A 15502-nucleotide genomic window follows, 5' to 3' on the forward strand; every position below is an offset into this window, starting at 1 on the left:
AAAAGAGTTTATGATTACAGGTTTCACACCATAAGTAAACAGATAAATAAATGGATAGATAGCCCTAAGACCTCTTCATTGTTGTTAATAAACACAGATATGAAATCTGCCTTTATGGCTTAATTTCTTTTCCCTTCAAAAACCAGAGATGTGGTTCTGTTTTAGGTTGAAAACAAGACTGTCAAGTAGTATGTCTAAGATTAACCCTAGGGCTAGAATTTACTTATTTTCTGCAGTGGGGTGAGCATCAGAGACTGAATATCTATGGAAAATAGACAGGAACCTTTCTCCTGTTGTACTATTAATGCTGTATTTGGTTTTGTTTCATTTTTTAACTTCTTAATGCTGTCTATGAGAACAAATTTAGGGCATTTAGTGAAAAACACACGCAGACATAATGTGGGACTTTATATTCTGACTTAGGACATTTTATAGTATAAACAAGACTGTTTCACAGATAATACTAAAGATAATGTTGATGGAACTGTTCTTCCCCACTACTGATGTTTCCTTCCAAGTGGCAGGAACTGTACTATTGCAGCACTCCTCTCTGCCTTCTCACTGCCCAAGCAGAAGCTGCCTGGGAGGAAGGGCTGAGTATGCCTAGCCCAGCCCCTTCTTTGGGGAGCTGACTGCCTATGGGAACCCTGCCCCTCCATCCTGTGAGTTTTACAGCAGCACTCAACATATGGGAGGCCTTGTGGTTTTCTAGTGTGGCCTGGGACTAGGTTGGTGAGTCTGTTTAATTCTGTGCTTCAGGATTAGCAAGCCCATTGTTCCTGCACTCTTAAGCCATATTCTGCAGTTTTAGGTTTATCAGTAGTAAAGTGGTACTTTGATAGTACTCTGCCTTTCTCCTTGAATTCGTCACTCAGGTGTTCCAAAGCTCGGGAGGGGCTGCATGGTGCCAGTTGTTACACCTGTGTCCTCGCATATGTCTGTGAGTTTTCCCAGCAGCCCTGACAGTGGGTGGTATCATCTCTTCTTTACAGGTTAGGAAAGTGAGGTTCTATGAAGGTAAATCACTCTGGATGGCCACTATAGGTTTGGCCTGCTAGTCAGGGTAATTCCCAAACTTGCGTCCCTTAGGAAATTCAGCCAGTGAAAATATCACAAGATAAAAGCTTTTAAACGACTTTGCATAATATAAATCACTGAATAATACAGATGAGTTCTATTTTTTTGTAGGCCAGCATTTTCATAGCTATGAATATAAACATTTTAATAGAGCCTGCAAGTCCCTGAGTGCGCAGGTGTTTGCCCACCTCCCAGGCTCCATTGGCTGCCTTAACTTCATCCAAAACCTGCAGCTCTTGATCACTGTCTTGAGCTTCCTATACTGTTTCTTATAGCTAGAATGCTCTTTTCTTCCCACCCTTCCCCTTTGCTTGGTTAGCTTCTGTTTACCCTTCAGATCTCAACTCACATGTCACTTCCTCAGACTAGCCTCCCACAGCCACTGTATCTGCAGCTGGTCCGCAATGGGATTTCTGCTAGCCAGCTCATCTTTCCTAAACCACCTTGGTCATCATTTGTGATTATGTATTCACTTCAAGCTTATACATCACAAAAACTGGAGGCCTATAAGCCGGGCCACCACTGTTCTTTTGTTTGCCATTGTGATCATAGTGTCTTGACACAGTGATAGCACCTGGTTGGGATGCCAAGAGTGGTTGCTGGGTGAATAATGGACGTAGTGCTTGGACATTATGCTTGGCATAATAGTCATGTCTTAGCCTTGAGGTCTTTTCCGTTGTTTGTTTACTAATACTTATAACATGTTAAAGATAGCCTCTTTCCTGATTGTAAAACACACATGCACACACACACACACACACACACACACACACACACGCGCGCGCGCGCTTTCAGGGCTCGATATTCGTATTTGTCTATGTGGGACTGTTGGTGTGAGAAACTTTATATATATATGGAGACAGAGGGAGAGAACATGCAGGAGAGAGAAAAATAAAATCTCTAAACCTGCTTTTGAGGCTTTAAACTATTGGAATAATAGAATGGATCTCCAAGTGTGCATAACTAAAGGGTTACTTAGTATATGGGGATAATAAAAGACCAAACTGCCCCAGCTGTGGAACCTTCTTTGTGTGGACCTGGGGATACGGGATGTAGAGAGGAACCTCTTTTGTTACATTTGAATGTCACTTAATAATTATTAGTAACCTACTTCTGCTTGGTTTTTGTGTACACAGGAAGAACATCAAAAGGGTTGAACTATTCTTTTAGTCCTGTTCAATAGGGAGTACTCTAAAACCTAACATATTTAAATATTATTCTTAATAAATTGTTTATTACTTCATTTATAAAATGAGGTCAATAAGTAATAGGGTAGTGGGTGAGCTAATATTATTTCCTAGTCAAGCATAAAAATAAGAGAAAGTGTTATAAGACCAAATGTTGACAGCTTGAGAACAAGGTAATGACGTTTTCTGTATTTTCACTCCCCAGTTGCACTAATATAATATAATTAATATTTTGAAGAGGCAAAAACAAAAAATTTGTGCACACTTAATTTTGCATTGTCAGTCTTTTTATTTTTATTTTTTTGAGATGGAGTCTCACTCAGTCACCTAGGCTAGAGTACAGTGGCATAATCTCAGCTCACTGCAACCTCTGCTTCCTGGGTTCAAACGATTCTCTTGCCTCAGCTTATGGAGTAGCTGAGACTACAGGCGCCTGCCACCACGCCTGGCTAATTATTGTATTTTTAGTAGAGACAGGGTTTCACCATGTTGGCCAGGCTGGTCTCAGACTCCTAACCTGGTGATCTGCCCACCTTGAGCTCCCAAAGTGCTGGAATTACAGGTGTAAGCCACTGCGCCTGGCTGCATCGCTCAGTCTTTAAAGTGTTGATCATGACAGAATTTTAGTTTCCTGCTCCATGGCAGAATTTTAGTTTCCTGCTCCATGGCAGAATTTTAGTTTCCTGCTCCTGGTATAACTGCCCATGGGTAATAAATAACTGTACCAAGATCTGCGTGAAAATAACATGGGTAACATGCTGTTGGGTGTCTGATTGTTTTGCCCTGACAGCTGATAGTGCTTCTTTTTGTCCTCTCCACCCTGCTTGATACAGGGCATTGATGTGCGAGATGCTCCTCTGAAGGAAATCAAGGTGACCAGCTCCCGACGCTTCATTGCTTCATTTAATGTTGTGAATACCACCAAACGAGATGCTGGAAAGTACCGCTGCATGATTCGCACCGAAGGAGGGGTTGGAATATCAAACTATGCAGAACTGGTAGTTAAAGGTATTTAATGTGTTTTTATACCTCAGAATATTCTATTAAAGTAGATATGTTAGGTAGTTGTTAGTTCTTTATTCCTTTAAGGCGTAAACTTAATCCTTGTCTGTTTCTGAACAGTGGTTTGATGACAGGCTATTTTGATGGATTGCATTTTAAGTACAAATTTTGCATGCGAACAGTATTTTTGAAAAATGTATTTTATTTATGTTTATTTAGTTGCTTACAAAACAATGAATGTGTTCTTGGCAAAATCTCCTGCCAAGCCTATATACAGAGATTACAACCTATAAATTTCTTTTTAGAAATAAAATTTTACTGATAGAAAATCACTTAAAATGCAAATATTAATCAGCCAGGATGTTTATGTTAGTGGGGTGGCTAATAAAATGAAGCAGTGTCAGTATAAAAATGCTCAGTCCTATCACACGAGCCATATTGATAATACTGTGTTAACATTCATAATGTTCCAGTTAGGTTCTATTACTATATTTTGCATGACTGAAAAATTGAGTCATTATATTTAAGAAGGTGGGGGATGAGGGAAAATAGAAAGGAGAAATAAATTTTCTTTAGCTAGTTTAATGAGTTTTTTGTAGGCTGAGGAATTTATAGCATTAAGCCATCAAGACAATTTTTGGTCCCAGACAGGATAATTTGGACTTTGAGGTGTACCATGAGGCATTTTTAGACAACCTGTGGCAGGCCATTGCCGTTTTTCCTAGGAGAACAGAATGATGCCTGCTTTAAGAAAAGTTTTCCCTGCATTTGTTAAATATGGTGCATAAAATTGATCTCTCTACATATATAATCCCAGCACTTTGGGAAGCTGAGGCCAGAAGTTCCAAGACCAGCTTGGGTAACATAGTGAGACCCCATCTCTACAAAAATAATTTTAAAAAGTTAACCAGGTATGGTGGCACTGCCTATACTCCCAACTACTCAGGAGGCTGAGGCTGGAGGATCACCTGAACCCCAGAGTGTAGGCTGCAGTGAGCTATGATTGTGCCCTTGCACTCCAACCTGGGCAGAGTGAGACCCTGTCTCTTAAAAAAAAAATTGACCTGTTTTTTATGTGCTATTTCTTTTGTCTGCACATTTCTCTAGGGAGGCAGCTTTAAAGATTGGTGGATTCAAATTCTAGAACTAGGTATGTGGATGTGGGCCAGTGGCTTGCCCTGTCTGTGCTGCTGTTTCCTTATGTGTGAGGTAGATATCAAATGATAATAATATTATGCACTTTATAGAGCAATGAGGAAGATCAAATGCAGTGTACATAGTGAGCAGTGGGTGCTTGACAGGCCCTTGGTGGGAAGGAAGAGGAGGATGGGGATGAACTTCTCTCTGATCCAGTCTATCAGTGGTCTTCACTCTGGAATGGATGTCATAACTACCTTTCTAATTTTTTTTAAATATAAATACCTGACCATCTATTCTCTCCTTCCTCCTCTTGCCACACCCATATTGAGTCAGAATATCCAGGGACACAGCCTCTGTTATAAAACCTCTAGATGAGTCAGCCATATGCTCTTTTGAGAGATTACCACTGCCAATCTTAGTCACTTGTAGCTTATGAGGGACAGTGCCCCCCAGTGAATCCACCTTGAGAACTAATCATTTGCAGCAGTGACTGATGTTCAGCATAAGGAAGTACACATTAAGATATCCACTCTGATAATGTATTTGCCACAGCAGATTCTTAACATGTTTTTGTTTGTGATGAGACTTGAACCAGCCTAATATTTAGATTTAATATCTGTAACAAAACTAACATTCTTCCCTGCTGTACACACCCTGCCCTGTTGAAAGTGCTCTGGCAAGTGAGACATCACGATGTACAAAAAGGACACTAGTTTGCCTACAAACTGTTTTGTCGTTTTCTAGTTCATCATGATCATAATCATCATTACTACCATTATTTAATTTTTATCTTGGTTCAGTTGTTCATGATTATTTTTCCTTTTCTTTCAGTTGCTGCACTGCTTCACTGTGACCTGCCAGTACCCATGTTAATGATTAGTAGGATGCATATCTAGTAGTATCTCTAAAAATTGCCTGTGAGGAAAAGTTAACTTGTGGAGAGTTATAAGTAAATTACAAATTTTTAGTCTACCAGAACAAACATAAATAGAAAGAATGAATGGGTTCTATTCATATTTTGCACCACATTTCCTGTCTTATGACAGTGTAGTAGTATCTTGGCTCACTGTGATAAAAATTTCCAGGAACTTCTTTCCATTTCTGTACACTGCTGCAGCTCGTGGCAATTTGCATGCAGTTAGGACTCAACTATGAAATTTAAGTTTTTCTCCAATTATAATTTTATGGCCATGTTTTGTATATACATATATTTTTAAATGAGATAGCATGCTAGATACTCCTAGTTTTTATAAAGTTATTACCTTGAGGAAATTACTTCAAAATATACACTAACATTTTTAGGCCACTTGTCTATAATTTAACACTTTTTTGTATACCATATATTATTTGGAGTGCTAATGTTTTACAAATGGGAGAAACTACAGTACATAGAGTTTTTAACTTTTTAAGGTCCCACCAGCCCCCAAAATAAAGACCAAGTCCTTTAATTGGTTAACCATCACTCTCATCTTTATTCATGTCTAACCACTTTTGGTAACCAAGGACATGCAAATATTTCATATAATCTCTACAGTGCATGTGTATATGTATATATATGTCAATACCCTATTTAGTTACATTTCTATATTCATATGTAAACATATTTCATACAGTTAAATATGATATTGACATATTGATGTATCAGGTATTTACATATGTGTATCAATTAGATATATGTCTTTGTGATATAAGTACTCTCATTACTGGCTTGATTTAGAACTAGTTTAATGGTTTCCTTTCACTTGAATTAAAAAATATTTTAAATTGCTTTTTATCACTTTGTACAGATTAAGATTCTTCTCTCCTCCCTCCTTCTTTTTTTACTTCCTTCATCCTTTCCCTTGGGAAAATTTGTTGAAAATTTAAATGTTGGCCAGGTGCGGTGGCTCATGCCTGTAATCCCAGTACTTTGGGAGGCTGAAGTTGGCACATCACTTGAGGTCAGGAGTTCTAGACCAGCCTGGCCAACATGGCGATACCCCATCTCTACTAGAAATATAAAAACTAACTAGCCATGGTGGCACATACCTATAATCCCAGCTACTCAGGAGGCTGAGGCTGGAGAATCACTTGAACCCAGGAGGCAGAGGCTGTAGAACCACCATGGCACCACTGCACTCCAGCCTGGATGAGAGAGCAAGACTCCATCTAAAAACGAAAATTTAAATGTTGCCTTATTTTGTACTGATTCTTCTGTAAAATAAAAGTCCTTTTGAATGTCTGTTCCAGTTATTTCCAGTTCTAGTTGAATCTTTCATTTGATTTAGCATATCTGGTACTTTTCTTTAGCATATCTGATATTTTCTATATTATTTCCCAATGGGGAATTAATTCTATATTAATTCTATATTAATTCCCCATTGGGAATTAATATAGAAAATACTCTCAGAAAACAAATGCACTGAAGTCCTGCCTATTTTAGGAGACTAGTAACAATGTCTTGAGTGAGTGAGTGTACTCATGACCTTTTGTGACTTTGCCCCGGAGTTTTATTTTGAATGGCAGTTCAACAACCCTTGCTAGCATTTGCAACTTGAAAGTAATTAACTGCTCTTTCAGCCTAGCTATGAAATGCCTTAGGATGTACCATAAAAGGCCCATTTCATGTCTTGGTTCAAGGAATCGCCTAATGATATGAATTGATGTTAAATCATTGTGAGTTAAGGCAAAGCTGTTTAAAGAAATGAAAAATGAGCACAGAGTTTCAGTTTATAAATAACAGGAACAATATTTTAGTAAATGTGCATTATGTTTGTAGTCTTTGAAGTAAAATTCATTTACAGTTTGTTGTCTTATTTTGACTTAATCAAGTGAGATTTCCCCAGCAATTTTAAAAAGTCGGTATGACTTACTCCACCTTGAATATGAAAAAGAACTGAAACGCCCAACTCAACAAAGAGAACCAGTGTTGCTGGTTTTTAGCTGGTCTAGGAATTAACCCAGTATCATCTCAGGTGCAAACCCCATGTGCTGCTAGCTTCCCTGAGGGCCTCTTCAGCAGGAAACACAGCTGTGATTGATTAGTTATGTTTGCCATGCAAGAGGGCAGCAGAAATTTCAGCAAGCAAACCAGCATATGTCAGTAATAGGATATAGTGGATTTTATTTTTCCATGCATTTGTATGAGCAAAATGAGGAGTTAAAAACAGAAAATGCCAAAAGGCACAAATCACCCATGGAAACAGTCTTGAAAAAAATCACTAGATCTGTGTTTTTCTGAGAGGGAGATTTATTCAGGTAGAAATATGTTGTTTTGTGCAATGATCTCTTTTATCATGTGTGGTATCATTCACAGTGACATTGGCACATGGAATACCTTCATTTGGTACCTGGAGAGCCTTTCAGCAAGCATCTAACTAATATACTAGGAATACTATTTATCATAAGATTGACAATGATATAGAAAAAGAGTCTATCTCAGATTTTAAACAGTGAGAGGGACTTTCTTGGGTTGTAAAGTGTGTTTGCTATTGATTTCTTAGTTTTATCAACTGGGTATGGTATGTTCTTAGCTTCAGAGCTTTCCCTTCTATTCGCTGCTTTAGTAAAACTTATTACTGGAAGTTCCCTGAATGGCAGCAGTGGTGGACTTCATTATTCAGAATGCTCACTTCTCCTGTAGCAAATTGAGTCCATTTTGATTGTTATTTTGGGAAACGAGTCATCCTGTAGATTTATTTTTGATGAGATAAACTATAATTTCAGCCATGTTTTTAAAGTGATGATATCTTTGGAATATAAATATAAGGAAACAATTTAATGATGTAGAAACTAATACCTTTGATGATTTTGAAGACATTCTCAATAAGGAGATTGATGATGAATGCTTCTTAGAGCTTAAATACTTGAGAGAACTTTTACCAGTTGACTTTAGTGAGAGAAAAAGAATTCCTTTGATATCTGGGTAACTGACTGACTCTAATGAGAGAGCTCACTCTTTTAAGATATTGTTACTATTATTCTAAAACAGGCACCACTTTAATGCATTTTTCTCTTGAGAATATTTTCTGTATTAATTCTTCATTATAAAAAGCATCAGATACGCTCATTTGCATATGGTATGCACAATGGTTGGTATCCTAAAACAAATTAGGGTTATGCCTACTTGAATAAGCATATGTGTTTAAAGATGATTTATTTCACAATTTTGAATGCTGTGAAAACCTTTATCAATATGCTTTTTCTTATTAACCTGAATAAATTGTTTGTATCAATTTATTCCTGAAATGTTAATATCTTCTACATTTTAATAATTGATGCATATTTAGCTCTTTTAAGAATGAAGAGTAAAGCATCTGAAAGACAGCTTTCTGGTTTGCCTTTCAGAACCACCTGTTCCTATTGCCCCACCTCAGCTCGCCTCTGTGGGAGCCACCTACCTGTGGATACAGCTGAATGCCAACTCCATCAATGGGGACGGGCCCATTGTCGCCCGAGAGGTGGAGTACTGCACGGCCAGTGGGAGCTGGAATGACCGGCAGCCAGTCGATTCCACGAGCTATAAAATTGGACACCTTGACCCTGATACAGAGTATGAGATTAGTGTGCTCCTGACCAGGCCAGGGGAGGGTGGCACTGGCTCTCCTGGGCCAGCTCTCAGGACGAGAACAAAGTGTGCTGGTGAGTATAAGCAATGCTGTAACTAATTGTCATTGTCTTTCCAGGTGTTGACTGGCAGCACTGGGGTTGATCAGATGGCTAGCATGCTTCCCCTAGCTCTGTCAAAACCTGTGTATGAACAAAAAATTCCCTTAGCCTGTGAATAGTTGACTAACACCTTTGAACTTAGGGATCATTGACCTCGAGCCTTGGTACTTCTCAGCCTGCCCCTACCCTTTTTCCTATTCTTAATTTACTTCTTACTCCGGGCACCACAATAGTTCATACAAGAATTGCCCGTGAGTTTCAGAGAAACTGTCTACTCTAATGATATCCTCTAATAGGTCAGACCCTCTTAATTTGGCCCCTTTGTTTTATGTTCATAGTTAATGTGCTTGCAGCCTAGATGGGTTTTGGAATAACAGGTTCCATCTTAGAGATAGCCTTAAAGATGTGTTTTCATTGATGGGTGTTTAATGAAGGGTCTGCTGGCCAATGACTTGGGGCCATTTGTATCATAAGCAAGAATAATTTGTGTGCTGGGTGCAGTCTTTAGTTTCTTAGATTATAAATTTCTAATTGTGCTAAACCCATCCTGCAACTTAAGTTAAAGTAGAGTTAATGGAGAGAGTTGTGTAAAATCTTCCAAAAATCAAAACCTGAAGAAAGTTCCCCCATTAGAGGTTGTTGTGTTGTTTCTATATGTCTACTCTCTGGTAGGAAGCGGAGAGAAACAGTATATTGGGATACTGAAATGTTCTTTTATCATGTAAATGATGAATTTCTGTGTTGAATTGTGTGCTGAGATGAGGAGATTCCATAAATTGTTATGGTGTTAAATATTCAGGTAGCGTTCAATGAGAATACATTTATCAATGTTTCATTTCTTAAGTTTTAAAAATGCTTACCATAGTCCCTTTCTGGTAGGAGTAGGAGATATTATTAAACCTTAACCATTGTAGCCAATTTAAAAATGTATTCTTCATAATTTGTATTCTACTATGTCCACAAGTTCAATACTCATGGAAAATTCTATCTTTTAAAAAAGATATTTGTTAGAAAAGTGAACAGGTACATTTTTTTTCCTGGGGATACATGTTATTGAGTGCAGGGACTGGCCTGGGTTAGTAAACTGTGTACTTTGCTATTTTGTACATCTTTCATCTGTTTCTCAGGCCCCACATCTGTATCCTTCTGGCGCCTTTGTGCAGGGACTCTGGTCCCTGAATAAAACCTGCTGTTTTGAACTGGTGATTCCCACAGCTCTGAGTGGTGGTTCTAAAGAGAAAGGAGAATTTCCCAATCCTTTCTCTTCCTGTCTTCTTTAAACCTTGTCATCTCCTCAATTTAGTTGAGTAAATTCCATTTTTGTTGTAAAACAATTTTATCTCCTCATTTGTTGCAATTGAAACAATAACTGTGGATAATATTGCCTGTATCATTTTACAACATAGACATCACTTTCAAATCCGTTAGTTATTTTACCACTGCCTTATGAATTCTCCAGGGCAGGTTCTGTGATCCCCATAATACAGATCAGGAAAGTATAGCCCATGTGAGCTCCTTTCCACTTCTAAGCTCACTCTGTAAGAAGTAAGTTTGATGTATTTCACTTTAGTGTTATCTTAAGAACTCCTGTTTTGGGCATGGCAATATGTAGTTTCTCTTACCAAAAGCAAGTTAGAATTTCATTATTTAGATTGGAGAGTGTGATCTGTTTCAATTCTAGTCACTAGCAGCCCCACCTACATAAAGTTTGCAATTCTATCCTTTTTTTTTTTAAACACATTTTTGCCCTTTCTTTTGGTTTTATGTCTGTACATCTCAGCTATTGACACATTGCTGTATATATTTCCACTGATTATAATGCATGTGTCTGTGTTTTCAGGAAGACTTGATATTGCTGCATGATGTGTAAATGGATAATGCTGAAAGAGACAAAGTACCTTTTTATAATAGATTGACAGCTCTTTTTAAGAAGTGAAAACCAATTTTGAATTGGTATTTGTAGACCCGCACTGTGCCTTACATGTATGAAATCTCACCTAAGCCAGGAAGCCTAATGACAATGCGCACTTTCTTCTTAACTGTTTGCAGCCTGCAGTTGGCGCTGTTCGTGATGCATGGTCTGGGTGTGCCCTGCGCTGGCATGGAGTCACCCTTACAAAATGGCCGGGGAAATGTTAGGTGAGAGGGTCAAAGTTAGAAAGAAGAGGGGGAGCCATATTAGATGGGTGAGGAAAGTGAAAGGTGAGGAAAGTGAAGTCAAATGAGACTTCTTGCTATAGGAAGAACTGAAGTTGACCCTTTTTTAAGCTGGAATTTTGAGAAAATCTGCAGGTTATATCAATAATCACTGTTTATGATCTGTGTGGAATTTTGGGAAGCTGGAACAAGTTAAAGGGAAAAAGACAGTTGCTGTAAAGTATAGAATCAAAATTTGGTATCAGTTCCAAAGTGTTATACAGATGGTTTGTCAGCATTTGGAGTACCTAAAGAGGAAGTCATGGATTTCAAAAACCTGAGAGAGACTGGAAGCATTCTGCAGCAATTAATGGAAAATATCCTTGGCCAGGGGCAAATGGTGAATGAATCTAATAGGGTGATAAGTAGTAGGAATAAATCTAAATCCTTCCTGTACGGTTTAAAAAAGCCAAGAATACTGGCTTGGAATTAGAGTAATACAATTTAGCAGCAATATATATATGAAGAAGAGATTGAGGATTTGGCTTCAATGCAAATAAACCTACGATATCACCCATGTTGTATTAATTATCCCTGTGATGTTAGTGCTTTACCAAACCCTACATAAAAAAAAAATCTAAAATAATCTTAGGTTGCATCAGGAAAGCAAAATGACCACATTGAAGGAGATGATAGCCTTACTCTACCAGTGCTGTTCAGGCTACCCATAATTCTCACTTTATTCCTAGTTCCTGCTTTTTAAGAGAGACAGAACAAAATAAATTTTGCCCATGGGGAGAGCAATCAGGATAGAAAAGGGTGTGGAACCTTTTTCAACCAATGAGGAATGGTGGAAAGAACCGAGAAGGGGGTGAAGAGGAAAGGCTGAGCCATGAATAGTGAGCTTCTTATGGCTGATTTGTTCAAGTATAACCTGACATGGTAGAAAGTGATTTCTATGTTCGGAAGAGGATTGAGCTGGTTGACCTTGAAGATCTCTTCAGTATGAAATTCTGTGATTCATTTCTTGCTTTCTTTCTGATGAGATGATCCGCTGGATATTTCTGCCCTGAAAGTCTTTCAATTTCATTTTTGTTTCATCCTTGTCTAAATACTCCATAATCATGTTTATCAAGTACTATTCTTTGGGCAGTGAAGGTCTGCTATGACTTTTCCAAAAATCTGAGCAAAGGGGGCGTAAGTTTTTATTGCAGTGAAATAGAATAAATTTGAAGGACTGACTCAATCTGAGATATGCTGCCTGGTTTTTGGCCTAAAATATCACTTCATCCATGAAATAATAGTGCTTTTGGGTGCTAGAGCCAGAGTCAGCGGTTGAGACCACCGGCTCTAGGAGCAGCCACCTGGGTTTGAGTTTTGGCTCTGCCTGGCACTAGACACAGGACTAGAGAAAAACTGCTAACATTCTCTGGGCTTGAGTTGCCTTATCTGTAAAACAAAGGTGATGATAATCATATATATTTCATTGTTGTGTTGTGAGCCTTAATGAGCTAATGCATATTAGTTGCTAGAACAAACTCTTACATATAGTTCGTGGTCAATCAGAGTTAACTACCACTTAATAAATTTTTGTCTTTTAATGTTTTCATTCAGAAGGATTAGACACAGGCAACCTCATTACTCAGTGTTTTAGAAATCTTACTTATCTGGGAAATCTAAAATCTGAGAACCATGGTTTTCTATTGTGGGCTTATAGAATGCCTTACAGTTGTGCATTATGTTCTCATCTGTTAAATCCATTTATTTTGGCCATGCTCTATGTTTTCATTTCTGTGCTGCATCAGTGGCACCTGTCCTATTATTTTTTTGGTGACACCCATGAAACTGTATTAGCTTCTTGTATTAAAATGGCAAGATTACTATTTATTGCCCATCATCTGTGCAGTGGAATTGATTTTCCTGTGTGGCTTATAGACACAATCTCTACCTGGTTGGATTTCTGCAAGGATTGTATGGTAACACACTTTGAAAACTCTTGCTTCTTATGCTTCTGAAAATTATTTCCAAATATATGCACATGCTCTCCACATGAGACCTTGATCCAATCACATAGCTTCCCTGATTCCACATCTTCATCTATAATGTGCACATCTTATGTGCAGCCTGTATTTCACAAGCAATTAAATGGTAGCTATTTGAGACAGAGAAATGGGTGATGTTGTTAGATTAATTTTCACGGTGGGCTTTTTATGTCTTTTAGTTGGAGATACTTCTTTTTATGTATTCTGGTTATAGGTTAACTGTGCTTAAGTGACTTGCCAATAACTGGCCCAGGAGCTAATGAAGGATGATTATAAACTAATGATTAAACAATTAAGATTGGTGAGAGTAAAACAAAGCTTAACTTAATATGTTCTTTAGCATTAAAATATTTGAAAAATCATGATTGTACCTTAAAAATTATCCATAAGATATATATTGAGCATCCCTATTTTCCAGGCACTGTTCCAAGCCCTGAGGGTAGAGTGATAAGATTTCTGCCTTCAGAACTTATATGTTTTGGGATATTGGAGAGAGGAAGTATATAGGCAACATATATATACATGTGGCCAAGGCAGGAGGACTGCTTGATACCAGGAGTTTGAGGCCAGCTTGGGAAACACAGCAAGACTCATTGCTACAAAAAATTAAATTAAAAATTAGCTGGGCATGGTAGCATGCACTTATAGTCCCAGCTACTTGGAAGGCTGAGATAGGAGGATAACTTGAGCCCAGGAGTTGGAGATTACAGTGAGCTGTAATAACACTACTGCACTCTAGCATTGACAGAATAAAACCCTGTCTCTAAAAACAATACACACACACACACACACACACACACACGTGCGTGCACGCACACACACAACACACACATATGCAATACACTGTCAGATAGTGATAAATGTTATGCAGAAAAATAGAAGAAGGGATAGAGAGAGAGAGGTAGGACATGATGTTTTTTATTATCTTATTGTCTTTAAATACACATAACAAAATTTACCATTTTAACCAGTTCTAAGTGTACAGTTTAATCATGTTAGGTACATTCAGCCAAGCTCCAGAATCTTTTTATTGTCTGTGGGTACATAGTAGGTGTATATATTTATGAGGTACATGAGATATTTTGATACAGCCATACAATGTGTAATAATCACATCAGGGTAAATGGGATATCCGTCACCTGAAGCATTTATCCTTTGTGTTACAAACAATCCACTTACACTCTTTGTCATTTTTAAATGTATGATGAAATTATTAGTGACTTTTGTCACCCTGTTATGCTATCAAATACTAGTTCTCATTCAGAATCTTTGCATCTTCCATGAAACTCTGCATCCGCTAAACACTAACTCACCACTCCCCTTCACCATAACCCTGGCAACCACCAGTCTCCTTTTTGTCTCCATGGATTTGACTATTTAGATGTCTCCTATAAGTGGAATCATGCAGTATTTGTCTTTCTGTGACTGGCTTATTCCGTGTAGCATAATGTTCTCCAGATTCATCCATGGCATCACATGTGCAATTATACCTTTTTAATTATGCTGATAATTGAATTGTATATATTTGTTTCATGTAATTCTTTGTGAACTACTTAGAGTCTATAAGCACTGACTTTGGCTTTCAGTTTAAAAATGCACCTTCTTTATGGCTGAGGGAAATGTTTACTAGTAAAGCATATACTCTGGGTTCCTGAGGAGTCCAAATACAATCAGGTGTCCTAGAAGTGTTCTGTCAGAATGGCAAGGCCATCCCATCCATGGCCAGCCTGCTGCTTGCTGGGAATAGGAGTGATGTGTTAGAAGTCTTTAATAAATGTGATATGTAAGAAGTACACACATTTTTATAAATGTGATATGTTTTTTATAAAAGTGGTAGTGTTTTTATAACTTCCGTTCTTTTTTTTCTCCATTTATTTATTTTATTGCATTTTAGGTTTTGGGGTACATGTGAAGAACATGCAAGATTGTTGCATAGGTACACACGTGGCAGTGTGATTTGCTGCCTTCCTCCCCATCACCTACATCTGGCATCTCTCCCCTTGCTATCTCTCCCCAACACCCCACCCCCCACCATCCCTCCCCTATTTCTCCCCAGCTAACCCCAGTGTGTAGTGCTCCCCTCCTTGTGTCCATGTGTTCTCATTGTTCAATACCCTCCTATGAGTGAGAACATGCGGTGTTTGATCTTCTGCTCTGTTCTTTTAAATGATTAAGAGTGAGTGAGTTTTAATACCCATCTGCATAGAGGTGTGTATTTATCTGCCTAGTATATGCCTAGTTAGAGCTTTTTACATAACTATAATAAAAACT

General features: G+C 38.1%; 1 protein-coding gene across 17 annotated transcripts in view; it reads left to right on the forward strand.

Moving 5' to 3' along the window:
- PTPRM (protein tyrosine phosphatase receptor type M) overlaps nt 1-15502 on the forward strand; it is an 858282-nt gene that overhangs the window by 392549 nt on the left and 450231 nt on the right. For 10 of the 17 annotated variants that reach the window (XM_017543961.2, XM_017543962.2, XM_017543951.2 and 7 more), the window contains exons 6-7: nt 3098-3272; nt 8733-9026. In XM_017543961.2, the coding sequence (XP_017399450.1) occupies nt 3098-3272; nt 8733-9026 (469 nt within the window). Of the gene's footprint in view, nt 1-531; nt 733-3097; nt 3273-8732; nt 9027-15502 lie in introns of those variants that run through there. The other 7 variants (XM_017543963.2, XM_037744038.1, XM_037744040.1 and 4 more) reach the window with 2 other exon arrangements.

Source organism: Cebus imitator, unplaced genomic scaffold (assembly GCF_001604975.1).
Source record: "Cebus imitator isolate Cc_AM_T3 unplaced genomic scaffold, Cebus_imitator-1.0 Scaffold162, whole genome shotgun sequence".
Classification (NCBI taxonomy): Eukaryota; Metazoa; Chordata; class Mammalia; order Primates; family Cebidae; genus Cebus; species Cebus imitator.